Raw genomic sequence first — 26,334 nt, 5'->3', positions numbered from 1 at the left:
TTGTGACATAAAAATTACGTAAAAAATCTACAGTGAATTTTCATGTTACAAGGTTTAAAAATATAACATATAATAAAGATTCATTTTAAGATTGAATTACATGGTACTTTGTGAAAAAATTAAAAAAGAACATCCCTACATAATATGTCTACTAAAATATGTCATAGCATTTAGTCTCTTATACTACCAGCTAATTTTGCAGAACACAAGTCCAAACCTAACTTTAAGATATCACCCTCCCCAGCCACACAAACCAAATCCTCCGTTGGTAAGTTGATGGACACACCATAATACAAAAGACATGCCAAGAAGGGCCCAACCCAGAAAATCCAATGTCCATTCCACAGTGGGCCTCCTTGAAGCAATGCAGGGCCCAAGCATCTTGCTGGATTCAAGCCCACACCCGCATACCCGACTTGCCCGGTCACTGTGATGGACACGAATACCGCTACAGCCATGGCGCCTGCCACCACCACACACACCATTGGCAAACCCAAATCCTTAGACCTCCTCTTGTCAAAAGCCAGCGTGACTCCCACAAAAAGAACCACGAACGTGCAGCAAAACTCTAGCAGTAAGGCTTTTTCTTTCTTCATGTCACTAATAGCACAGCCTCCTAAATAATATGAATCTGCCAGTCTTTGCTGCATGACACTCTTAATGATCAAGAAGCAAATGATTGAGCCGATGCATTGTGAGAATATGTAGATGAGAGCGCGAGAGAGAGTTATGACACCCTTGAGAGTAGCGATGAATGTGAAAACTGGACTCATGTGGCCTCCAGAGAGAGGGACAGTGACCAATAAGAAGAGGAAGGCTATGATGAATACCGCAAAAGGAACAAGAAGCTTGGGATCACTCTCGTGTGAGTCCAAGCAAGCTATAATGGAAGTGGTCAAGGTGAACAGTAAGCATGCTGTTGCTGTTAACTCTGTCAAAGCTGCCTTCCACATCTGAAACATGCATACGAAATAATATAGTGAGGGTAATTAGTAAGTTTGACAGAGAAACACAATGTTGCGCTGTATTGGATTATATCACCTCTGGACTGAAGAATTCATGAGCACCAAGGGAAACTCGAAGCTTTGATTCTAAAGACTTGTTCGCTTCGCGGTTTTTAGCAGAACTGGTGCACTGATCTTCTGAGATGACTTGAGAGTTAAGTGATTGTGAATCCATGAAGCCTCGATCTCAAAGTCAAGAAGGAGGTGTTTGGGTTATTTATGAACCATTTTGTCTAACACCCGAAAGGGATATTTATACAGCTCTCTCTTATTTGATCGTGCTACTTTTTTATTTAAGCGTTGTTTCCTTTTAATTATACCGTTTTACTGATTGTGTGTTTGTACTTGGTTTCCAGATGAACAAGTCCAAAACGTTTGATTTTACAACGTCGTAAGTTTTATGTTTTTTATTTCCTTGAAAGCTCTCTATATTATAAACTTTATTCACAATTATATTTTCTCCCGCGTCCTTCTTATAGCTAACAAGGTTAAATAAAGCTTCCCTTTCAACAGTAAAAAGAAAACAATTCTGATTCCTGGTTCCTCTCATCAGTACAGTGTTCCCTTCGAACAAAGTCGTTTAAAGAATATATACTTTTATGTATTTGACAGGCACACTGAGACACCCGTGGAAAACAAAATGAAATGTTACATGTCATGACAAATGCGAATTCGCCACTATAACAGCTAAATAATCTTATAGTAAAAGGAAGAGAAATATTTAAGGATGGTCATAATCGCATGCGTTTGTAAGTATACATAAGTCTCATTATCTGCTAATAGATGTCCAGCTCTGCATAATGTTAAAATAATGGGAATAAATGAATTATTGCAAAATGTTATATAAGCCGTATATTTTTATAGCAAATGATCAAGTTGTGTTCCACGTTGAAGATGCGCAACGCATCATCATGAAAGGTGCATGCATGTTCTGTGTATTTGTATGCATCATTCAAAGTGATCACATTACACGTCTGATCTGGAAATGTTATGAGGCGCAGCGTTATATTTATATGGCAATCATCTTGTGTAGAGTGAAGTCTGAGAAGTAAGAAATAAAACTCCCTTACGTGTTATTTGTCATGAGACTTCAAAGTACTAACAAAGCACAGGCATACAAAGAAATTTGTTCCTTTCATAAACTATTTATGTACTCATTAATTTTCATTCATGCATTAAATTTAAATAAAATTAATAGTTTATTGGAAGAATGGTTGAATCACCGAGACTTTTTCCCCCCTAATTAAACAGGCCTTTGTTTTACATCATGTATTTTTTAAAAAATATACACATACATCAATTAAAGAAATTAAATGATGACCAAGTCAAATCTCTCACTTCATGAAGCAAACTCAACTGGATTAAGGGAAAGATTTTTTTGGAGCAATTTTACTACATTAACACACTGATGGCAACTGATATGGGTTAAGTCTAATGGTAAAGACTAGTCTTTTACAACATGATAAACCAATATTTAAATTTATATTGAGAGATTTATCTGCATTTAGTGCCTATTCTATCCCAAACAAAAATTACCTCCAATAGAAAAGTATATGTGAACAATAAAAAAAAAAACACGTTGCCAATTCTTCTTCTTTTTAAATAGGTCATTCTTTTACATCATGTAATCTTTTTATACATGAAAATCAATTAAAGAAATGACCTCCAGGCTTGGAAAAAGACTAAAGAAATGACCATAAAAAATTCTCATATTTCTTGTTGGTATAATAAAGTTTATATGAGTTAAGTCTCAAAGCTTCATGATCAAGGCATGTTTCTAAGCTTAAAGGAGTAAAGGATACTTACAAAAATGCTTATAAATTATCCAACAATAACATCATCATATCAATAGTAAGATTAATTTTATTTAAACAAAAACCTCGTTAGGTAAGTTTAAAGAGATAAAATAATAGAGAATACAAGCTAAGAATGGTCCAACCCAAAAAATCCAATGACCATTCCACAATGGGCCTCCTTGAAGTAATGCTGGGCCCAAACACCTTGCTGGGTTGAGGCCCACGCCAGCATATCCAGGCTGTCCAGTCACAGTAATAGACACAAAAACTGCCAAGGCCATGGCTCCCGCAATCACCAAACACACCATTGGCAACCCCAAATGATGGGACCTTCTCTTGTCAAAAGCAATGGTGACGCCCACAAAGAGTACCACAAAAGTACAACAAAATTCTAACAACAGAGCTTCTTGCTGCTTCAAGCCAGCAACAGCACAGCCTCCTAAGGAATACACTCGCGCCAATCTTTTGTCCATCAGAGTCATGATGATCAGAAAGCCAATAATGGAGCCGATGCATTGGGATATTACGTAAATGAGAGTGCGTGTAAGAGTTATGACTCCCTTTAAGGCAGCGATGAAGGTGAAGACTGGGCTCATGTGGCCTCCAGAGAGAGGGACAGTGACCATTAAGAAGAGGAAGACTATTATGAATACTGCAAAAGGAACAAGAAGCTTGGGATCAACCTCGTTTGAGTCCAAGCATGCAATAATGGAGGTTGTGAGGGTCAACATTAGTAAGGCTGTTGCTACTAACTCTGTCAAAGCTGCCCTCCATACCTTCGCAAAAGACAATTGTTAAGATTCATTTCGTACACCAATGCATTGTTACGAGTTCCACGCTAGGAAACACAAAATGAGATTTGTAAGTTGAAAGGCTCTTCTATCCTGACATGTTAGTTTAGTAGTTTTTTAGATAGGTTTTTTTTTGGTTTAATTTCGGCTTGTAACACTTTCACTGAGAGGCTGGTATCATAGAGATAATTGCTCTCAAACAGATAAAATAATGTTTATAAATTTTAAAGACTGTGTCACCTAACAGACTAGTTTTTTAAAATGAGCTTTTTTTTTGACTTGTTCTTATAACGTATGTATACAAAAGAGGGATCAGAGAGAGCAATGAAAGGAAATAAGTGATTTAGGAAGACAGGAAATAATTCAATCACCTCTGGTCTGAAAACATCACAAGCTCCTATGGACCATAAAGTTTTCTTGCTAGCTGAACTCATTTCGCCATGCATTCTATCAGAGTTGCTGGATAATTGATCTTCTGCAACTTTGGAGTTTGATAAATCCATCTGGTCTGAACTCAGAGAGAAGGGAATGGCTGGTTATAATCTCTTTTCAAAGAACCCCGTTGTGGAAGAAGATAAAACATACTTGGATTTTAGCATTGATCTTACGTTAATTTTCCTGAAACATTGGCGTCTTTATTAGGTGGTTGATTCTATAGCCTTCGACGGCCATAATATATATAAATTATGACAAACTAGCCCTCCACGAGGCCGTGACATATTGTGGTTTTAGTGCTTCCCTAAGAGTCATTTTGCGTGTTAAGGAAACTGATTAGATGTTGTCCCCGTGAATGTCTATGATATGGATAGGTTTGAGCTTCACTTCCTAGAATATTCACAGGTCACAAACAAGGTTCTGTGGTTAATAGTTATATCTGCAATTTTTCCATTGATCAAGGCAACTTGTAAGCCCAGATAAATACTAAGTATTCTATTACATCGATAAGTTTCATGTACAGAGATTAATATTAATAGTTTTTTTATGTATATAAATCAATGAAATTTTATCAATTAGAAAGCAATTTTTTTTTTTATAGATTAAGAAGACTTCGTAAAAGCCGTATAAAGACTTAAACTCTTTCTATAACCTAATCCACTAACAGGGATTAATGAAATGCTAAATATTAACATCAAAGTCCTCTAGCATATCTAAACTTTCAATCATCATATTTATTAATTTCTTTGTATAGAAGAGCAGAGGATGTGCCCAAAAGAGAAATTCCAATTCTCGGCTAAGTTTGTTTAATATTGGCAATGAAGCAATTGAATGTTCAAAAGTATGATAAGAGGGAATTTTTGGAGGCTGTTTATGACCAGCCTAAGAAGACTAATTACTCCATCATGTTCTCCATCCACATACACAGTTTGTGTGAACACCAACTCAACATGACGTGTGCATAAGCATAACTGTTCGTAAGACATATCCCTTCTCTGTATTGATTTAGCTCATATAATATCCAGTTTTTATCAATAAAACAATTATACGATCAATCTACCGAAACTCAAGTGTTCATAAAACTCTTAAATACTGACAGTAAAATACACATTATTATTGATAGGTTAGAGTGCCTGTAAATAGAGAAGAGCTAGAATTTGGAAAGCACTGTTAGTCTATTAACCCGACTGGAGGATTTCCAATAAAATACAGATAATAATCACAAGCTACATCCTTATCTTACAGCATCTCCAACATATTTATAATGCAAACTGAAATATAAAATTGATCCTTCCAAGCAGTCAATAATTCGAAAATAGGATCAGAGGCTCATTCACGAGCAACTTCTTCTTGTTGTAAGTTGTATCTTGACATGTTCCCTCTCAATTCAAGCCAACCTGTCTGTGGAAGTGAATAAACTGTGAATCTGAAATAGAGCCGTGTACTTGTAATGGGACAGCAAATTACCTAGGTTTTTAATTTAGAGAAGATGTAAACAATTTAAGGTTCAACTTTTAACAATAACATATATGTATTTTTACTATATTGTTTTAAATTTTTCACAAGTCGTTTTTTTTTTTTATTATTTACCAGCAAAAATCAGCCGTTTGTGTTTTTTTGTCTTGCAAGTTTGTGTTTCAGTTCGAACTATATGAGCCGGCCCTTTATACACACGGCACTAGCAGGTACTAAATGGGACAGAAGGGGCATGTCTGATAATCCATTTTTGCAAATTAGCAAGCATCGACGGGAGTGGAATCTTTGGAAGTTTCCTAGACTATCATCTTCCACGGAGAATTTGCTAAATTGGAGTTAGTTGATATTTCCAATGATCCTTGGTTTGATCCCAGTAAGATAATGAGAAAAAGCGCACAACGGATTTCTCTAGACCCAAACAACTTCCCTTTCTTTCTTGATAAAAGGCGATTCTTTGGATTGGATTCTCCTGACATACCACAGGCAGAAATCGGGGTTTTTTTTGGGGGGGGGGGGGGGGGGGGATGATGCTGAATCTTCATCGCCCACGGCCTCTGGCAGTGAAGTTAATTCTGCTAGTTGCCTTCTGCACTTTATCAGGCACTAACTTCTCGTTTTATGCCCTCTGTTTAGCTCAGTTTGCAGAAGCTGCAATTACGCTGTTAAATGGAATTCTTCTTACTTGTATTGGCCCTTTTCCTTTTTCTCATCTGGTTCTAATCCTAATCTGCAGATTGCTACGACCCTTGGATCCAAATGGGAACATTACAGTGACTATTGACACTTACGGAAGGACAGATGATGGGTATCTGGTCTGTACTCACTGCACATTGCGATCACTCTAATTTGATTTTTGAATCACCTATGTAGGGATTTAGATTTTGAAAATGAAAAATGAAGTATTCCAAATAACTTGTCAATTTTCCACAGTATAGACATGAATTTTTAGTTGATTCTTTCGACTCCAACTGAAATAATTGACTAGCCTTAATATTTTGCATATAACGTTAAGAAGCATAACTGCAACCTAGCATCAACATATTGTACAGGCAAGAGTGACTCTTCAAAACTATCATCAATATCGTCACGTAACCAAGCCTGGTTGGAAGCTTGGATGGACATGGACTAACAAAGAGGTGATCTGGTCAATAAGAGGTGCCGTCGCCATTGATAGAGGAAACTGCTCAACCTACACCACACTCCTGCATGGAAAATCCCACAATAGTTGATTTCAGTTCAGATGTCTCAGAAGAAAGCAGGTCAGAGAATTGCTGCCATGGTGGCCTTCTTTCCGCCTGGGCTATCAATTCTATGAATTCACTCTCTTCATTTGAACTCAAAGTAGGCAACTTTGGCAAATGGTTCACTAGAACAAGCACCAAGAAATCTCAAATTAATGGCCCCTGGTCCTGGTTACAGTTGTGGCCCACTTCTTGATACTGATCCCACGATCATCTCAGATTTTGAGGGACTAAGACAAGTTCCTGCTTACAGTAAGTTCTCGTGGCATATAAACAATATGGGATGTAATGTCCAGAAAGGAAGTATTTCTTTTGTTGTAGCATTTAAGGAAACCACATTCATTTCCTCACTAATCTATAAGTTCCTTTTATAGCCATGAATAGCATGAGAAACACAAAGCAAATTGCATATTAAGAAAGAGGTTTATATAGCTGGACAAACAAAATAAAATTACAAAAAACAATTGCAATATCATTCCTTTCTATCAGTCCTCCTAATTGTATACAACATTTTGCAATCCAGGAACATGGAAGTCAAAATGCACGTACTCCAGTTTTCTAGCATACAATTCACCAGTACGCTGTGCTTCGCTCTCAACATTTTACGATCCTACCATTACATCATGCCCCAGTTGCAGTTGTGGATGCCGAGAAGCGGAAAAGGGTACAGAGACTTGCATAAGGTACACTTGCAAATCCTCATTTTCACATAATGTTAGGAATTTGTCTCGGGTCTAGTCTCCACTCCTCTTACTGTGTGTTTGTCTAACCAGGCCAGTTGGTTTCTCATCACAGTCGAATTATGACAATGATCACGACATAATGCAATGCACTGACCACATGTGCCCAATTCGAGTCCATTGGCATATTAAAAACAACTACAGGGATCATTGGAGAGTGAAACTTACAATTTCTAACCACATCCGCAACAGAAACTACTCAAACTGGAATCTATTGGTTCAACATCCTGGCTTCAGCCAGCCAGCAACAACATATAGCTTCAACAGCACAGTGCTTCCCACAGCTGACCTTCAAGGTACTTAATGCAGAATATTTCATAGATCATATGCCTCATTAAATAATATCCAAGCGTCCTGTTGCTATGTTGTTAAGCCAAGTTTCAACTACAGATACTTTCTTATCCCATACTGTAAGGAAGTGGCAAGCCATCCAGTAGGTTTCTTCCCCTCTGGTATAATACTTATTAGGCCGAATATTTCAAGAGATCCGAATTCCCTCCAGCACTACTATTTCATTGTTCCACCGCCACTGGGATTCATTAATTCTTATTAGAATACTCATTACTACTCTCCCGACCTCGACATTTGAAATTTCATGCTCCAGTTTCTTTCACCTCACCCTAAATTTCCAGCTGCTTAGATCCCACGAGCCCTCCTGGAGACGTCGAAAGCCTTCTTACGAGGAAATGGGACTCTCTTAAACTCGTTCAGCAAAAACTTCTGCACAATTCGATCACCCCTAGTCAACCCACTCACGCCCATTCCATCTGGATCTTGCAGAAGTGGATTACGCAGAGGATTCAGAACCTCCAAATTGGACTTCAACATCTTATCCTTCCTCAGAAAGTCACCCTTCTTATCGAACCACTCACCCCAACCTTCTCTCAGTGGCGAGACTCTCCTACCCACTTTCAACAGGAGTAAATCCTCAATCCCCATCACCTGCATTGCCTTCCTCCTGACCTCCTCGTCTACCGGCACGTCATCGGAGCCAAACGCGGTCTTGCTACGATCTTCCGGCCCAGATCCCGGAAAGAGCCCTACTTGACCATCGTCCCATTCGTCAATCGAACGTTTGTTAAAAGCCCTCCTGATTAACCCACTAACATGATCAAACAAATACCCACCAGTCTTGATTTGATCGAACGGTTCCTCCTCTTCATCGACTTCCCCAGATCTTAGATCATCTTCCTCCTGCTGCTGCTCCTCCACAAAATCGAGCGCGTCGATCTTGTCTTCGCCGCCCAAGATTTCGTCACTGACGGAATCCGACAGCAGGGAGTCGTAATTGATTTCGTGCGAAGGCCTAGGGTTTCGGGGGAGGTAATTGTGAAGGTGAGCATTGGAGTGAGAGAGACGACTGTAGAGCAGAGAGACGGAGAGCAGGAGAAGAAGGGCCGAGGAGGCGGCGCATATGAAGGCGCCGTAACGAAGGCGACGCCGGGATCGGAGATTTCGGAGCATGTTTCGTTTCACAGGACTGGTGGCGGTGGGAAAATTGGATGAGCTAGCAGGAATGAAGTTGCTGGAGATCCGCGCAAAATAGAGACGAACCTGTACGGTGCAATTTTAAAATCTTTTGTTTTATTTTCTGCAAGTCCCTCCATTATTATTAATCATTTCTATGTTAAATTCTTGATCCAGTGGATGGAATACAACTAAATGTCATTCTTAATAATAAATCATGGATAATGTGAAATTATCAGTGTTGTTGCCTCAATAACAAAAATATCATATCGTCTCAAATTATAAAATATTTTAAAAAAAATTATTTTAAAATATAAAACACTTTAAATAAATTAAAATTTTATTAATGCATCAATTTTAATATTATTTTTTCTCTTTTTATAATTAATTTTTATTTTTTTTAATATAATAAATGATAAGTATTTTAAAAAGTTCATAATTTTATTTTAAAAAAATAAAATTATTAAATATATTTAATAAAATTTATTAATATGTGAAATTTTATTTAAAAATATTTTATAATTTAAAATAAAGAGAGAGGAAGTAATATAGTGCTTGGTTTGGAAAGCAAAGTGAGAATGGCCTGTCTCAGAATTCGCAAAAGCTGATTGTCAACTTTTATTGAACATTGCTTTGCATTCATAGATAACCAAAAGTCTGTGAATAATAATGGAATGGTGTGCAGATGAGGTGACGTTGTTTTGGGGGATAGAGGACTACAACGATGAGCTTGTGCACTCTGATGAGGAGGGCTTGGGGTTTGTGAGCACAGAAATACTGCTGAAGAAGGACCTGCTCGGCTTCACTCTGACCAATGGATGGGGCTTTCCCTAAAGAGTATACTTCAACGGAGAAGATTGTCAAATGCCTTCACCTGACACCTTCCCCGCCTTGCCTAATGCTTCTTCGACTCCTTCTCATTCCCTTCTCTCCTCTTTCTCTCTACTTCTTGCTTTTCTTCTTTTGAATTAGAAAGATAAGGGCTCATAATTTGAAATTATAAATAAGATCGATATTTCATTTACAAAAGAACTTACATAACATTAGGTTATTTTGTAGTGTTCATTTTTTTATTTCACCGCTCATTGCTTGAAATCCTGCATGTCTTGTCATTTCATCACTTAGATGTTAACCTTTAATTTCACATTCTATTTGTACATTGATTTTTTAAATTTTAGTGAGAGTTCATTTCACAACCTTGTTATGGTGCACTTTCATCTTCAAAACATTATCTCTCTTTTTTTGCTAATTCAATACTTAGTTTCCTTCATGAAATTGACAAAAACAATTATATGGAATTGATATATTGGCTTACAACTGTTAATTTTTGTAGGAGCCAACTCTCTCTCTCTCTCTCTCTCTCTCTCGCACGCACGCACGCACGCACGCACAGAGCCCAAACTAAACAACAAGCACTCTTGGGCTACGAAAGCCCATTCATCCCATATAATAGTAGAATGACATTGTTTTGAAAGAATAACTTCCAATAACTATTTTTTTATATAAATATCTTTATATTGAAGGCTTTCTTATTTGAAATATAGTTGGGCACTAAGTGTGGGCAACTCTTTCGCAAGATTTGAACCCCAATATCAATAACTTTCGATTGTTTTGAAGTAATTTAAGCTTTTGTCTATATATTTATGCATGTACTTTTTTTATTAATACAATCATCTCATATTGTGAAGCTTGATTAAGATCTGAGAATAGGTTTTCTTGTATTATCCATCTACTTATGATGAAGAATTTATATAAACATATATTATGAAAAAATTATAAACAATAGGACTTAGGCCAAACTCAGAAAGCATGGGCCGGCAAACAAAGATTCTAGGTGTCCATGAAGAACGAGATAGAGTTCATGTGCACACATGATGGCACTGCTTAGATAAGGGGTATGCTTGTGCTCAGCCTAATTATAATTCATTATCATTATAACATAAGTATCAAGTTCAAATAAAACAGTTATTAAAAAGAAAATAATGCAGCTTCTTGGCATTTGGCCTTGCATAACTCTTCTTCTTTTTAGGCATTCATGGTGATGCACATTTTAATTTCACAAGTGCAAGCACAAATTGTTGGAAAATAAATTTTTGTTCTGCAGACCTTTTCCTTTTCTTGGATTTGATTTTGCTGTGGACAATTGGATATTTGAATGCTGGATTTGTTGTTTCAAGGCATCTGCATCATATTCTAGTTGTGCTAGTTAATTAAGCCTCGTGTCCATTCTTTGTGTTTTGCTTTGTTACATTTCTTCACTTCATTTATGAGTTACTTGTCATGTTGTTGACCTTTGTTTATCAAACCAAAAAGAAGTTCGGTTACCTAAACAAGCCACTTTTCCTCCCATTTGTTGTTGAAATGAATCCCACATCTTTGCAATGCTCCTCCAAGTGACAAAAACTCTGACATGCTTCTAACTTTAAAAGTATGCTTATTTCCACATCTATACTTAATTCTTAGAACTTGCACCTAAAGGGCCTTAGGATCCACCATGTTGTTTATGATTTTGTAGTACTTCCCAAGCTAAAAGATGAACTTCTCTACCATTTTCCCCATCTCCCCAAAGAAACTCTCTACTAACATTTGCAATCTCATTAAAAATATTCGATGAAAGGAGGATAGTTTGCATATAGTAAGCAGGCAAAGCTAAAATTTACTCATTATTTCTACCATGCATAAAAGATATAAGATGTAACACACATCAATATTGTATATTTATAATAAGTTTTTCTGTTGAAAATTTGAGAAAAAATATATATGCAAGTTTTTAAAATTTCACTCAATTTTGAATCAAATTCCTATAATTTATTTTATTTCAATCAAGTCCCTATAATTTAATCTATTATATATATATATATATATATATATATATCTATTAACCTTTGAAGGTTGAAATTAATAATGAATTATTAAATTTCACAAAAAAACTGTAAAGTTCACAGAAAATTTAACTAAATAAATTTGGCTAAAAAAATTAATTGTTTAATTTTTTTTGAAAATTCTAGTTGCATTAAAAATATTTAGAAGACTATTTAATTATATAAATTTTGAGATATACTCTCTCCTTTAAAAAATATAAGATATTTTTTGAGAAATTAAATGTTAAAAAATACAAGATATTTTTAATATTTCAATATGTAATAATTATATTTTTTTTTAAAGTACCCTAATGAATAAATCACTCTATATGTATTTTTGAGTGAAACGTTTCATTAAATAAGGGTATGTTAGTTTAAAAATAAGTAATTATTTTTATTGAGAGGTGAGATTCATTTAAAAATAATTTATATTTTTTAATGAAAGAAGTAAAAATTATGTAATTAATTCTAAAGTCATATAATCATTTAATCAAAATATAAAAGATTTTAATTTTATTCTTTTAAAGGAAAAATTTAAGGATTTTAACCTTAAGGAATTAAAAATGTTAATATATTAAACTATAAGGATCAATTAAAATAAAATAAATTATAAGACCTTTTTATATTTAGATTAAAATGATCATATGACTTTAGAATTAATTACATAGTTTTTATTCCACCCTTTTAAAAAGGTAAGGCATTTTTAAGTTTTAAAAAATTTCATCCCCCATTAAAATAATTACTTGTTTTTAAATTAATATCATTTTTTTCATACTTACTTCTACTTAATAAGATATATTATTTTAAAATAAATATAAAGTAGTTTATTTATTAGATGAATTTTTAAAAAAGACACAATGAGCCAATAATTACACTTTAAAATGTTAAAAATATTTTATATTTTTAAATATTTAATTTTTTAAAAAATATTTTATATTTTTTAATGAAAGGGGTGGATGCTACATTACATCCTGTTTTTTTTTTTTTTAACAAAAAAAGAGCGCAACAACCATTCAGATTAATCTAATAGTTGAAAAAAAAAATTAAAAGATAAATTGAAGGAATTGCTGATGAGGGATTCAAGTTCCCATTTCTTTTTTTTTTTTTTACAATTCAAGCTCTCATTTCTACTTTCTAGTTACTTAGTAAATAAAAAAAATGTATTTTCAATAAAAAATATATTTGTTTTGTCCATGGACGTCTGAGAAAGTTCATTATATATAAACATATTCTTTTTGCCATATATATAAAACACACACATTTTATTGATTTGATTTGATTGTTATCTTCAAAATAATTTGCATAAGACCGCAGTGAGGATTTAGATTTGATGGCTATATTTTATATAAATGATATATTGAATATAGAGTATTTATATTATTCAAATTATTAAAATTTATATTAATAATTATAAATTTATATTTTATTTAAAATCAATGGATGAATGGGTGTATTTAAACTGTTGATTTGATTTTTTTTTTTATATTAGTACAACCATTTAATGTCCGTGCCACAGTCACATAATCTAGATCCTCCGTGGCGGTGATTCGTGCATACTGATTTCAGTTTCCTTGAACTCGAAAACCTATCGGGAAAATAGAAGAAAACTAGAAAAGTCAGATAACGCAACGGCAGGAGCAAAGGGCTTTATTAAGGCCATAGGACCCTGGGAGCAGCTGTGGCTCTTCGTGGCGACCAATCAGACGCTGGGAAGGGAGCCATGGCTGACCAACTTCAGAAGCGACCTGTTTCCAATATCGTCATCATCACTGGTAATCTCCAATCACCGACACCCTCCTCCTCCTTCTCTGCAATCTCTGTTTTATCCCTACCTCTTTTTTTTTTTTTTGGCAACTTCTTTTTTGTTGTTGACTACGTTAATTTGGATAAACAGCTATGCAGACGGAGGCGCTTCCTGTTGTGAATAGGTTCCAGCTCTCCGAGGACACTAACTCTTTGTAGGTGTTTATCTTATTGATCCTTGCTTTAGCCTCTTATAATTTCTGGACTGCTTTCATAGAGTGTTTGTAGATCACACTTACTTTGTTTTATTCTAGTCCAGGCACACAAGTTTTTTTAACTTCTGTTGTTGTGTCGGGCGCAGCGCAGAAAGAGAAAATCTTTAGCGTATTGTGGAACTTTTTTAAGACTAAATCAATTAGTAGTCTTGAAAAATCATTTTTCTCTTACTTGGGCCCTTGAAAATTATTTTTCTAGTAATTTGATTCTTTGAAGATAAAGGCTCTCCACTTTATTCTCTAAACATGTTGTTAACCAAAATATCCCTTCGTTAGGCAAAGAGTGGAGTAATAGGCACTTGCTCAGACATGTTATGCTTCAAAATGACATTTTGTATTAGAGCCAGATTTTAGTTTATCATAGAACTGCAAATACTTTTGTAGGGTCCATTCAGAGTGGCGAAAATGTTTGGGGAACAAAATTAAGGGATTTTTGGAGGATCAAGTGGAAAGAAATGTGATCTTCTAGGGGCTAAATTCAGGGGTTTTATCTTTTGAGGATCACTTGGGGAGAAGAATGATCTTTCAATGACTAAGTCATTTTTTTACTGAAGAAAAGGACTTGGTAAAGTTAAACACTTAAAATAGTATCCAAGGTTTGTCCTTTTGTTAGAGTAACATATACATGTGCGGACATGACATATTTAACTTAGTTCTTCCCCCTCTTTATCTAGTAGATAAGGGTAAAATAGACTCTTGCTGTGGATTTCAAGGTTCTCCATATATTTACATCTAGACGTCTTTCCACGATGGTGCAGGTTTCCACAAGGGGTCCCTTGGGTTCGCTATTGTGGTACATACAAAGATCTCAATATAAATTTAATCTGGCCTGGAAAAGATCCAACGCTGGGTAAGCTTTTGTGTTAGTTCTAGCTTATTTCCTATTACTTATTGAGTATCCTGTCAAAGGATATAGATGGCTCTAGCTAGACATTAGCAAACATTATCAATTTGCCTTTTGATTCTTCTAATCTTATAATGCGAAGGTAAAGCGTCCAGCAGTTTTACTTTTTACGACGATGCATTTATTCTTTGGATAGAAGACCTGTGACAATCAGGGAATTTTATTGGATGGGTTGCTATTTGCTAACAAAATCATAATCATTACCACTAAAATGAAAACACAGGCATCTCTTAGTATCAATATATCCCAGCAGCATCGTTGCCCATTTGATTTGCTACTTTCAGGAAAACGAGACTTAAATTTTATTCTGCATGACAAGGATCTTTACTGGTAGCACTTTGCTAAGCATCAGAAGATGCCCCACCCCTCCCAGGGGAAACAAAGAAAAGAACCGGGCATGGGGGGATCATACATATCTGTAAGGAGCATAGAGTAAGAAAATGGGAGTTTTTATTTCAGGATTATGTGCTGAGTCCTGCACGCATTTCTTTCAGGGGTTGATAGTATAGGCACAATATCATCTTCTCTTGTAACATATGCTGCTATTCAAGCATTACAGCCAGACTTGATCATAAATGCAGGCACTGCTGGTGGCTTCAAGGTAGGAGATATCTTCCCCACTCAACAAATTTGATGGGATTATTTTTTAATTATTATTTATGACACCAACTCACATATTATGTCGTCTTATTTCTTTGAGTCTTTCTGATTCATTAGCTTTGAATTTTTTTGTTATGGAATCTTTTTCTTTATTTCTCATAGAACAATTTATGGTAAAATTTTCTGTAATCAATTTTCACTCTACTTGTGCTCTTAATTTTGCTTTCAGGCAAAAGGAGCAAGTATTGGTGATGTTTTCATCATATCAGATTGTGCTTTTCATGACAGAAGAATACCAATACCTGTGAGTCTTATGTTTTTCCATAAATGTGGTCAATCTGCCTGGTTTATCTGTTGCTCTTGTATATAAACTTAAATTCATCGCAAGTGTGTGAGGGTGAGAAGCAAGAAATCTTTTTCCCGCCATTTTCAGCTACACATTGTAGGGATACAAGATAAGAAATCTTATTTTTAATAGTAAAAGGATTTCATTAGAAAGTGAGAGTAACAAAAGAATGGAGGATAATAGGATAAGAAATCTTATTTTTAATAGTAAAAGGATTTCATTAGAAAGTGAGGGTAACAAAATAATAGAGGATGTGAAGTGAGTCTAACAAAAGAATGGAGGATATGATATCCTCCAAGTGAAAGCCCAACCAGGGGTCCAAACAATACGATTGTTCTTGTGCATGCAATTTCGGCTTTGCTATCAACAAACAATCATGTTTAATTTTCTTTTACAGGTTTTTGATTTGTTTGGAGTTGGTTCACGCAAAGCTTTTGAAACACCCAATCTTGTAAAGGATCTTAATCTGAAGGTACTAATGTGCTAAACTGCATATATTCCAATATCATGAATATCTTGTTATGGGTGATATCTTTACCTGAATAGCCTGTTAAAGAGGATACTCAGGCATATTTTTCATTTAAAACCCTCTGGTGTAGTTAGGTATATCTGAGATTTACATGGGTATAATGTTTTAGATAAATCATATGCTATATTGCATAATTGCTATTCATGAAATCTGTTGAGTGAATATAGTAGCTCGTTTGAATTAGATCTGGATCCTAGTTCATGTAAATGATTGAAGTTATCCAGTCAACCAGATATATATTCTTTGTGAACTGCATGATAAAAATCTGTATAAACACTCCACATCTTCTGATGTACTTGTTTGTCTTGTGGCTATTTTAACTAAGATTCTTTCCTGTTTATCACATCAATGCTCTTCAGTTGGCCCAAATACCTACCTTTACACATTAGGGCTTCATTGGGAGGATGGTTTGGGAGAGGGGGTAGAGTAGGGTGAGATGTTTAAAAGCCAATGGGAAATGGTGGTCCCATACCCCAATTTTTGAACCTCTCTAAATTGGGTGGTTTAGGTTTTTATTTTTATTTTTTTTACAAATTTTCATTTTTTCCTAACCCTTCCCCTTACCTTTTTTTTTATCTGTGAAAAGGTTAACGTCATAAAGATAATTTTGGAAATTTCACCCTTCTAACCCACCCCATCCCCCTAATGGTATCATAATAATCACTTGGTGGGGAGTGACATGCCCTTTATTTTTTCATCAAACTTTTGATCAATGGAGTGGGTCATGTCCTCCATCCCATCCCCTCCATGCCACAACAACCCACCTAATTTTTTGAAATTCCTAATCAAGCCCATTCATGACTTCAGGCTATTTTTAACCTTAAACAATGGGTGTGAATATTTCAGGCTGGTAAGTTGTCTACTGGTGACTCTCTGGATATGACACAACAGGATGAAGCATCTATCATTGCAAACGATGCCACAGTTAAAGATATGGAGGTAAACTATTTTGTTGTATCTCTTATAAACCAAACATTAGAAAGGCTTTATGCTTCCCTATTGGCGATTTATGAAATCCGTAGATTCTTGTTCTTTTCTTTTTCTTCCTTCCTTTCTTTCTTTTTTTGTCAGAAGAAATTCACATATTCATAGAATGAAGATTTTTCATATTTGCGTTATAATTTCATATTAGGCTATGCTATATACTAAAGATTCTAGGAGAAGATGCTAATGATGGGTGATATCAGTATCACCCGATTGTATTTTTCACTTTGATTTATAAAAACATTCTCTCCTCCCCTCTTTTTTTTTTTCTCCTAACCAAAGGCAAAGTCTGTAAACCCTAAACTTCAACTCTAACTATCAATTCACTCAATTTCCCGACTAAGAAAGTTAATAGCAAGTGATTTGATGAAACTCAGGACCAAGTTCTTGTCTCATGTGGTTACACCATGATAGAAACTTTTCTGCATTTTGCTTCCTCCATTACCTTTATTTGCATTTCACGATATCCTGCACTAAACACTATATGGTGTTGAATTTCTTAATTTGTGTTTCTGCATTTTGTTTTCCTGCACCATGCTTTTGCCTGCCTTGTCCTCTGTGCTATAGGTTAGGCCTCTTTTTTTAGTTAAGCCTAAATCACTTCAATCGACAAGCTATTGCACGAGAAAAATGGGCAATGTGAAAAGTTTAATCAGTGCCCCTCTATCTTATGTAGCTAAATCCATCTATATGTCTTTGTTTTGATTTTTTGAATCTACCATTTATTCTCCATTTGAACTCATCACCAGGGAGCGGCAATTGCCTATGTTGCTGATCTGTTAAAGGTCCCTGCAATTTTTGTAAAAGCTGTGACTGATATTGTTGATGGTGATAAGCCAAGTGCAGAAGAATTCCTGCAGAATTTGGCTGCTGTAACTGCTGCACTTGATGAGGCAGTGGATAAAGTCATTAATTTTATCAGTGGAAGGTGCCTGTCTGAACTTTGACGATCTAATTACACCTTACACCCCATTTTTAATATTATAACGTTACATTATTGTATTACACTACATTTGTTTGGGATTTTATACTTTTTTATGCACAAATAGCAACAGCTTGTAGGTTGATAAAGATTGGTATTGCAGTGGTTGCCACACTGAGTTAGATAGCCAAAGTATGTCCATTGACATCGTTTGGTGAATTGCATTAAGCCTAATGATTCATTGTTGCCACTGGGGATTATTTATCATAAAGAAACGATGGTTTGAGGAGCTAAATTTCTGAAGGTTAAAGGGTATTATTTTGCCCCTTAACTATTTTGCAAGGAGTACTGTGTACTATAAATATTTATTGGAGTAATATTGTTTTCCGAATGTCAAAATGGTTGTAATGTTACCCTTTGAGTAACTAACATTGATGTTGACTATTAACTTTAGGTTAAAGGGCATTCTTACTCCTAAAGTAATTGTAGAAAATTAATTAGTATCTTAAAGTTTTATAATGTTGGGCAATCGATACCTTTGCATTTTTCATTGAAACATTTATATGTCTCTTAAGGTATCAAATGTTTTGCCGACTCGGTATTTATCAATAAAAATAATTTGATCAACTTGAATTGATGATCAATTAGTAACGTTTAACACGTCACAGGTTATGTATGTCTATCATAACTTGTTAACTGGACACTTTGTAAAGAAAATAATTATTAGCACTAATGATCAATATCAAAGCATCATGTACGTGGTTTGGTTAAAAAGGAAAGGATGATAAAGTTGATTTCATTTAGTTTACCAACCAAGGATTTACCAGTAAAAATGAAAATGGCTTGGCAGCTCGCGCTGTAAGTTGGCGTTGTCACAGGTTATGTATGTCTCCTGATACGTTATAGGATTGAGGATACCTATATGACTTTTGATAATATGGATAAATATAGCTTGGGATGATATTGTCAGTTAATTATTAGCGCATATTTACGAACTTTTTTTTTTTTTTACTATGAATATCTAGTTGGCCATTCGTGCGACATCCTAAGCATAATGTGATGTTTTGATAGAAAAACATGGATGTCAACGACTCCAAATTCATGAAATTTGAAGTGTTAGTTACTTCTCAATAATATTTTAGGGATAAAAATGCTTTTTAACTCAGTTAATCGGTAGATAACAGTTAATGGACAATACTGCAATAATTGTAACACTTAATGAGTGATATTACTCTAATAAATAGTTTAAAATACTAAGTATTTCTTTAAAAATAGTTCAAGAATAAAGATGCTATTTAAACTATTTTTTAATAAATGTTCCTTTTGAATAAGGCTCAAGGTTTCATGTCAATATCGAGGATGTCATAGTATGATTTACTTATTATATTATCTTGATCAAAACACCTCAGGTTGATTGGACCGAAAAACTCATGTCAGCTAGTAACCATGGTCAATTTACTACCACCAATGATTTTTACTCCAATACATTAGTTCGTACCATTGGCATTACCAGCATCCTCGTTCAGTGATTAAGCTGTAAAACTTATGATGAGGGTCTGATAACTAACGTGATCAAGTGGTTCGTTATTAACATCATTAATGCTTAATTGTCCTCTCTATAGATTGTTACTACCATCGGATTTTCTGCAGTTTCTCGCGAATTGTACGAACAAGTTATGCCATTAGAGCGTCGTGAAAACACTGAAAAGAAAGTTGCAAGCATTGATGCTGAATATACACTAACCCAACAGGATGTAATTCGCCTAAAACTGAAACTCAACACCTGCCCAATAGCTACCAGCATGATCTCCATGAGTTTCTTGCTTCCCATCTAATCCACATTTTATATAACAATTGCAAACTTCATGTCTCACCCAATACATTTATGTCATGCCAGAGATCCCATCATGCGCATGCTAGGCGGATTATATAAGCCAGTGTGCTGCCTTGTCTGCGTCAGTTCTGCAGAACGTTCGTTGCAGTTGAATTGAAAGAAGAAATATGGGAGAAAAGGGCAGTGTTCAGAAAGGTGTAACAAAGCAAGCTAACCCTGGGAAGGCTACGATCTTAGCTCTTGGCAAAGCTTTTCCTCATCAGCTTGTGATGCAGGAGTATTTAGTTGACGGATATTTCAGAGACACCAATTGTGACAATCCTGAGCTCAAGCAGAAGCTCGCTAGACTCTGTAAGTTTCTACTTCCCGCATTTTTTTGTTGAGACTCAACCTTCATAGGCTCATTAACTATCTTGTTAAAATGTTTAAAACGTGGCATTCCTGTGAGACTTGCCCGGCTTATTCACTGAGTTTATGGAATAAGCAAACAGGCAAGACAACTACCGTTAGAACAAGGTACGTGGTGATGTGTGAGGAGATACTGAAGAAGTTTCCAGAACTGGCGGTTGAAGGGCTTCCAACTGTAAAGCAAAGGCTAGAAATATGCAATGAAGCAGTGACACAAATGGCAATTGAAGCGTCCCAAGTTTGTGTCAGGAACTGGGGCAGGCCTTTATCAGACATAACCCACTTAGTTTATGTCTCTTCAAGCGAAGCCAGACTTCCTGGTGGTGACCTTTATCTAGCCACAGGTGATGCAGGATCAATTCCTCACTAATCGTGGACTATCCTGTTAAAATAATAACAAATCTATTGTCACATGAAACTATAATATTGAGGTCGAATCTTCATAATTTCACTCTTACTTTTAGTTTAGTCACCATAGATGAAAGAATTGAAATGTACTTGAGTTTGTTATATTTTTGCAAATTTTTATTTGAGTACATAGAAGTGAGTAAATTAAACAGATAATGAATATCTTTCATCTTCTCATATTTCATATTAGGTCTAGGACTCAATCCTCAGACTCAACGAACAATGCTGTATTTCATGGGCTGTTCTGGAGGTGTCTCTGGCCTTCGCGTTGCAAAAGACATAGCAGAGAACAACCCCGGAAGCAGAGTCCTGCTAGCTACTTCTGAAACTACAATTATTGGGTTCAAACCACCAAGTGCAGATAGACCCTATGATCTTGTCGGGGTAGCACTATTTGGGGATGGTGCTGGAGCCATGATAATCGGGTCGGATCCTATAGTGGGAATTGAAAGGCCTCTCTTTGAGCTTCACACGGCGGCACAGAAGTTCCTGCCACACACACACAAGATAATTGATGGGAAGCTAACAGAGGAAGGGATAAGCTTCAAGCTAGCAAGAGAGCTTCCTCAGATAATTGAGGACAACATCGAAGGGTTCTGTGACATGTTAATAGCAGATGTTTTTGGGTTCAAAGAGAACAAGGATTATAACAAGCTGTTCTGGGCTGTTCATCCAGGTGGTCCTGCAATTTTGAATCGGATAGAGAAAAGGCTTGATTTGATGCCAGAGAAGCTGAATGCAAGTAGAAGGGCCTTAATGGATTATGGAAATGCCAGTAGCAATACTATAGTGTACGTGCTAGAGTATATGATGGAGGAGGATCACAAAATTGAGAGCGATGACAGAGAGGTTTCTGAGTGGGGATTGATTCTGGCTTTTGGACCTGGCATAACTTACGAGGGAATTCTGGCCAGGAATTTGAGCGCCTGATTGATTACTTATCTTCATACAAGTTCTGAACTTTGAAAAAATAGTAACAGCCGCCAGTTTACATATATAAATAACTTCTAAAGAGAAGAGTTTTATTAGTTCTATCTCCTATTCTTCTTTCCTAACATTCATTTATTCTATTCTGAATTTATTGCATAAGACACAGTAACATGGGAATGGTGAGCCAGATTTACACTTGTTGCAAAGGTAATTAAAGCTTGAGCATGGCGGTGTGACAGGGCGAAAGAAGAAAGAAAGAACAATCAGAAATCTTGTGTATAAAGTATGTTCGACTACAGAATACAAATGACATACTGTAAGTGTAAACGTAAACATTCCTTTACTTTTTTCGTCAAAGAAGGAATCATCTTTCGCATCATGAGACATCAAGACCTAACAAGTGCATCAACACAACATGCTTGAAGCGAAGATGACCCTAAGTGTTGGCAGATTAAGTTAAATCCAAGTGAGAATGTGCTCGTCGCAGAAGATCTTCAATCACACCACTCCAGAGGGAAGACGAAGAACAAGCTGTCCCCCAATAACACTGCGATGGATCAAACAGGGTTAAAAATATGTCTAAAAATGTTATTACTTAGTAAATTAACAATTAGATCTAGTAATTGTTTAGTCCATTTAATCCTATTCAAGTGCCATAGTTAGCTCTAAAGGATCATAAACTCCTTGCACACTAGTTTGTTTGTCAAGGGATCCCAATATGCTAAGAACACCAAATTCAAAATGTTTGATATTTTCAGACTAACTCGTGCACTCATTAAAGTCTAAACAGGCCTTAAATAAGCTGTATACATATTCGCAGTGAAGGCTGCAAGAGAAAGGTGGCAAGATGACAAAAAAGCTGCATAATTCTATTCAACCAACCTTTTAACGTAGTAGTAGCAAAAATCTGCCAAGATGAAAGTCTGGACAATTTCTGAGAAAAGAACCATTGATGGCCATAAACCATATCCCAGGGCAACTAACAAATGCCCACGGCTATCTAACACCTGTCACAAGAAAGTAACATTATACTAGCCATTAGGACTCCCCATGCATTATTAAAGCAGCTTATTTTTAGAGGGTCAAAACTCGAAACAAACAACATAGAAAAGGTAAATTAGATGCGAATGCAAAGGAGTATTGCTATCATCCAATAAAAATTTTGCCTAGACCAAATTTATCCACATAAATGTGAACATTTGACTGTTGATCAAGAATAGGTGACTAAAGCATATGAATTAAACAGGTACGAAGGTAACTAAAGCAATTAACAAAATTGTACCTGAAGAACCCAATGCGCACAGCTTAGGAATCTTGCCACACCCAATGCAAATACATAATGAGCTGTGAATGGCTCAACAATCTGAAAGTATAAAGTGACGCGAGTTATATAAAAAGGTTAACAGAGTGGATCCTGTGATTGCAGGAACGGTGCTTTTTGAGTTAAGAGAATATACTTTGGTGTTCTGCATAACCCGCAGTTGGGGTAACACTGAAACTGCTTCGAGATATACACAGAATGCCCAGAAAATCCTGTTCAATAGATGATGAGAAGTAGACGGATGAATAAACAAGGCTAACACAGCACAGGGTATCACCTGCAATCAATATTCAGGATAAAAGTACGTCAGAGTAAAGAATGGGATAGCACAATATTGTGCAATTCACAAGTTATTAGTCACAATAATATTTAGCTATTAGAAGAGGAAGATAGATATCATCAAAATAAAGAGATAGTCAAACAGGAAAGAAAAGAGAAAAAAAAAATCATAGGAGATAAACACTCAAAGAACACAAGCTCATAAAAAAATTACATTCATCCTTAGCCTGGGAAAATAATATGGATAAAGGTTATGATTTTTGGAAAAGTATAATAGGGGCTTACCACATAGTATATTGCAAAGTTGTCCTTCTCCTCCATGTAACTAGACTTGAGCTTAAAACGTATCATAAAAATGACCCACAGTGTTGTTGCCAAAGTAGCCATGTCAAGTAGAGTGTGTATATCAAATTCCATGACAAAACTGCAGTACAGCCTAACAGCCAAAAAGATAGCCGTTAATTCCTGGGATTTGAGGGACAGTCCTGTACGTCATTCCAAAGAAGTTAAGTGTTGTGATGAAAGAGAAATGAACAAATGTGTGCCATTCACAGAGAAAGATGACATTATCAAAGAAAACACCATCCCCGTAATATTTGCAAGATGGAAATAACAACCCGTCAGCAAAATAAAACAGTTACACATATCGGTCTCCTTTCTATTCGATTAGAATTATCAAGAAATTGAGTAACGAAATTTGGGGAAAAGAAATCATCCAAAAGTTCCGAAGAAAGCCACACACACACACACATGATCCAACAAGCACATTCTGAACCTTACATGCTCTTGATGCTCAATCTGATTGCCAAGAAAATGAAAAAGAAGGGGACAAAATTAGAAAGTGTGCTCCAGGCACTAACAACCCTAACATTGTAACATTTATGGAAACAGTCATTTTGACAGTCTCTCAGAGCTTTAAAAGAAAAGCAAGTCTTACAGTTACAAATATCGACGAAGTAACGATATTAACAATATTCAAATGTCCAAATGTTTATGAAGGGCATTCTCGACGAATTCAATTTTATCAAGAGAAACTCTGAATAAAAAGTAATTGTCACGATAAAAATGAGATGAAAAGCATGCTTGCTGTTGTTTGTGTAAACAAAAGAATAAGTAGCCTCTAGAAAGAGAGAAAATGGATAATCATTAGCCAGGCTCAATCATGCAGACAGCATTTTCAAACATAGCTACAACAAACGAAAATTTTAATCAGAAAAGATTAATCTTTTTCCTTGTCCAGACTACTTTTGTTCATCAAACTAAACATTAGGCGACTTTAAATGCCCCGAAGAACTCCCAATTATATATTCATCACAGAAAGAAAGGGAGGAGGACGCACCAGCCCAATGAGCCGAAAAACTGGGTCAACCCCATTCTCAAGACCCAGAAAAGAGGAATAAGAAAGGAAAAATCTTGTTTAAAGCTATACCAAATGCCGATTCATAATCAAAACTTTTCACCATGAAAATATTTGCAACTCACCGTAGTCCCAAAAATCCTAAGATTACCAAGAATCAATCAAGAAATGAAATCATCCCAGTCGAAGGACGAAGCTATTTACCAGCACACGTCTTCTCTTTCATCAGCTTATAGATGAGGACGGAAATTCCTAAAGAGTGCACAGCCTCAGCGGCTACGAAGAGGTTATCATGATCGTGAACAATGGCTCGAAGCAACACAAGAGCCGCCATACCCGAAACCACGGCCAGAAAAGCCTTCACCTTCGGAGGTTGTCGCCTCACCCATGTTGAGACGGCGTGGATCGGGTTCCTCTGAGGCCTCATGACGACGTCCTTATATTACCTTCACTTGTCTTCTCTCTCTGGATTTGCATGCAAATCTTTTAGTTTATGGTGGCAACAGATCGAAGAAAATCGATTTTGCTTGATCAATGGAATCGAAGATTCAGAGTATGTTGATTGGGGAGTCAGAAAAATTTTCACTTGAAGTCCCCAATTTCTGAAATAGGGTTGAATTTGAGCCTCTGCTATATTCGAGCGCAACTGCGATTGCAAGGCCAAGAAAAGGAAAAACAAGAGAAGGATAGTTTTATTTTTATTTTTTTTAAATTTATTCTTTTCGACTAGTTTATTTAATAGTAGATCATTCAGCCGAGCTTCGGTAATTTCCTGTCAACGAACAATCTCATTTATACCCTGCTTTTTTAAGAATATCATTTCTCCCTATTGTGATAAATTGAATTGATTTGATCCTGTAATCCAAATTAATAATCAAATCTCGACTGATTAGTTATAACTGACTTGGTTTTTTTTTAACCTATAATCTAATTGACTTGTTAGTTTAAAACCTAAAAAAAAATCAAAATGGACTATGAAAATTGGACTGAAAAGTAAAAACATTTTTTCTCCCTCTTGCAACGAGAGATGCAAGAGGATCTAAAATTTGGTCATCAATTTCAGTTCGCAAGTCAAAGATAGCGTCATAGTGGATCATGAAAAGGATGGAAGACAGGTAGAGATTAGGTTGGTGAAGTTGAAAGATTTCAATAAACTATCTGTGCCGAAACGTTTTCGGTCCTATATTTCAATTTTTTTAAAAAAGAAAAAAGGAATGAATCTTGAGAATTTGTTGACTAAAAAAAAAATTAAAGAGAGAGATTAAGAATATGTTTGGCAACTTATTTTAAAAATAATTTTTTATTTTTTAAAATAAAAGAATAAAAAAATTTATTTGATAATATATTTTTAAAAAGTGTTTTAAAAAATAAAGAAACAAAATATTATTTTTGAGAGTAAAAAAATTAAAATAACTTTTAAGTATTTTGAAATTATTTTTTTGAAGAATAAAAAAAATAAAAAAACTCTTATTTTTATTATTTTTTATTTTCAAAATATATTTTATAAAATATTAATTCTTAAAACAATAATACAAAAATAGTTCAGCTCCTGAAATTTCATGAATTTCAAAGGAAAGCCTTTGGGCCGGCCGATCCCTTAATGTTGGGTCTATGGTGTGGGAACCCTACAAAAGTCGTATTGGGCCGATCCGCTTACCCAGCTTTGTGAATTCAATAAAGCAT

At 35.5% G+C, this 26,334-nt stretch overlaps 5 protein-coding genes and 1 pseudogene across 5 annotated transcripts; 3 read left to right on the top strand and 3 right to left on the bottom strand.

The window, feature by feature from the left end:
• Nucleotides 1-136: 136 nt before the first annotated feature.
• On the bottom strand, nt 137-1,179 carry LOC129286064 (probable aquaporin TIP3-2). The gene is made up of 2 exons (XM_054922100.1): nt 1,042-1,179; nt 137-953 (listed from the first exon to the last, which is right to left on the bottom strand). Exons 1-2 carry the CDS (start codon nt 1,177-1,179, stop codon nt 171-173), a joined length of 921 nt encoding a protein of 306 aa, XP_054778075.1. The 3' UTR covers nt 137-170.
• Nucleotides 1,180-2,871: 1,692 nt separating this feature from the next.
• Nucleotides 2,872-4,181, bottom strand: LOC129286063 (probable aquaporin TIP3-2). Its single transcript, XM_054922099.1, has 2 exons — nt 3,963-4,181; nt 2,872-3,576 (listed from the first exon to the last, which is right to left on the bottom strand). The coding sequence occupies exons 1-2, from the start codon at nt 4,092-4,094 to the stop codon at nt 2,872-2,874; spliced, it is 837 nt and encodes a 278-aa protein (XP_054778074.1). The 5' UTR covers nt 4,095-4,181.
• Nucleotides 4,182-6,029: 1,848 nt separating this feature from the next.
• Nucleotides 6,030-10,016, top strand: LOC129286062 (COBRA-like protein 1; annotated as a pseudogene).
• A 3,343-nt stretch (nt 10,017-13,359) lies between these two features.
• On the top strand, nt 13,360-18,456 carry LOC129287075 (5'-methylthioadenosine/S-adenosylhomocysteine nucleosidase-like). Its single transcript, XM_054923232.1, has 8 exons — nt 13,360-13,583; nt 13,706-13,769; nt 14,588-14,679; nt 15,228-15,334; nt 15,563-15,637; nt 16,077-16,151; nt 17,055-17,147; nt 17,942-18,456. Exons 1-8 carry the CDS (start codon nt 13,532-13,534, stop codon nt 18,137-18,139), a joined length of 756 nt encoding a protein of 251 aa, XP_054779207.1. The 5' UTR covers nt 13,360-13,531; the 3' UTR covers nt 18,140-18,456.
• A 1,623-nt stretch (nt 18,457-20,079) lies between these two features.
• On the top strand, nt 20,080-21,814 carry LOC129286731 (type III polyketide synthase B). Its single transcript, XM_054922737.1, has 3 exons — nt 20,080-20,299; nt 20,440-20,700; nt 20,955-21,814. The coding sequence occupies exons 1-3, from the start codon at nt 20,116-20,118 to the stop codon at nt 21,692-21,694; spliced, it is 1,185 nt and encodes a 394-aa protein (XP_054778712.1). The 5' UTR covers nt 20,080-20,115; the 3' UTR covers nt 21,695-21,814.
• A 133-nt stretch (nt 21,815-21,947) lies between these two features.
• On the bottom strand, nt 21,948-25,331 carry LOC129286732 (uncharacterized). Its single transcript, XM_054922738.1, has 6 exons — nt 24,856-25,331; nt 23,580-23,779; nt 23,152-23,292; nt 22,977-23,057; nt 22,577-22,701; nt 21,948-22,241 (listed from the first exon to the last, which is right to left on the bottom strand). Exons 1-6 carry the CDS (start codon nt 25,076-25,078, stop codon nt 22,193-22,195), a joined length of 819 nt encoding a protein of 272 aa, XP_054778713.1. The 5' UTR covers nt 25,079-25,331; the 3' UTR covers nt 21,948-22,192.
• Nucleotides 25,332-26,334: the final 1,003 nt, after the last annotated feature.

Source organism: Prosopis cineraria, unplaced genomic scaffold (genome assembly GCF_029017545.1).
Source record: "Prosopis cineraria cultivar Desert tree isolate PC_DT_omini unplaced genomic scaffold, ASM2901754v1 PC11, whole genome shotgun sequence".
NCBI classification, from domain to species: domain Eukaryota; kingdom Viridiplantae; phylum Streptophyta; class Magnoliopsida; order Fabales; family Fabaceae; genus Prosopis; species Prosopis cineraria.
Note: the sequence above shows the minus strand (reverse complement) of the source record. Positions and strands in the feature narration are given on the sequence as shown.

Bases quoted from the DNA above. Each gene is read 5' to 3' on its own strand.
- LOC129286732 (XM_054922738.1), bottom strand. From the start codon at position 25,078: ATGAGGCCTCAGAGGAACCCGATCCACGCCGTCTCAACATGGGTGAGG. The intron at 23,058-23,151 runs GTATATTCTCTT...TTATACTTTCAG, and splicing joins GGGTTATGCAGAACACCAAA to ATTGTTGAGCCATTCACAGC. The intron at 22,702-22,976 runs GTACAATTTTGT...TTCTTGTGACAG, and splicing joins GTGCGCATTGGGTTCTTCAG to GTGTTAGATAGCCGTGGGCA.
- LOC129286064 (XM_054922100.1), bottom strand. From the start codon at position 1,179: ATGGATTCACAATCACTTAACTCTCAAGTCATCTCAGAAGATCAGTGC. The intron at 954-1,041 runs GTGATATAATCC...TGCATGTTTCAG, and splicing joins ATGAATTCTTCAGTCCAGAG to ATGTGGAAGGCAGCTTTGAC.
- LOC129286063 (XM_054922099.1), bottom strand. From the start codon at position 4,094: ATGGATTTATCAAACTCCAAAGTTGCAGAAGATCAATTATCCAGCAAC. The intron at 3,577-3,962 runs GTGATTGAATTA...TCTTTTGCGAAG, and splicing joins GTGATGTTTTCAGACCAGAG to GTATGGAGGGCAGCTTTGAC.
- LOC129286731 (XM_054922737.1), top strand. From the start codon at position 20,116: ATGGGAGAAAAGGGCAGTGTTCAGAAAGGTGTAACAAAGCAAGCTAAC. The intron at 20,300-20,439 runs GTAAGTTTCTAC...ATAAGCAAACAG, and splicing joins GCAGAAGCTCGCTAGACTCT to GCAAGACAACTACCGTTAGA. The intron at 20,701-20,954 runs GTGATGCAGGAT...ATTTCATATTAG, and splicing joins TGACCTTTATCTAGCCACAG to GTCTAGGACTCAATCCTCAG.
- LOC129287075 (XM_054923232.1), top strand. From the start codon at position 13,532: ATGGCTGACCAACTTCAGAAGCGACCTGTTTCCAATATCGTCATCATC. The intron at 16,152-17,054 runs GTACTAATGTGC...TGAATATTTCAG, and splicing joins TAAAGGATCTTAATCTGAAG to GCTGGTAAGTTGTCTACTGG. The intron at 17,148-17,941 runs GTAAACTATTTT...ACTCATCACCAG, and splicing joins CCACAGTTAAAGATATGGAG to GGAGCGGCAATTGCCTATGT.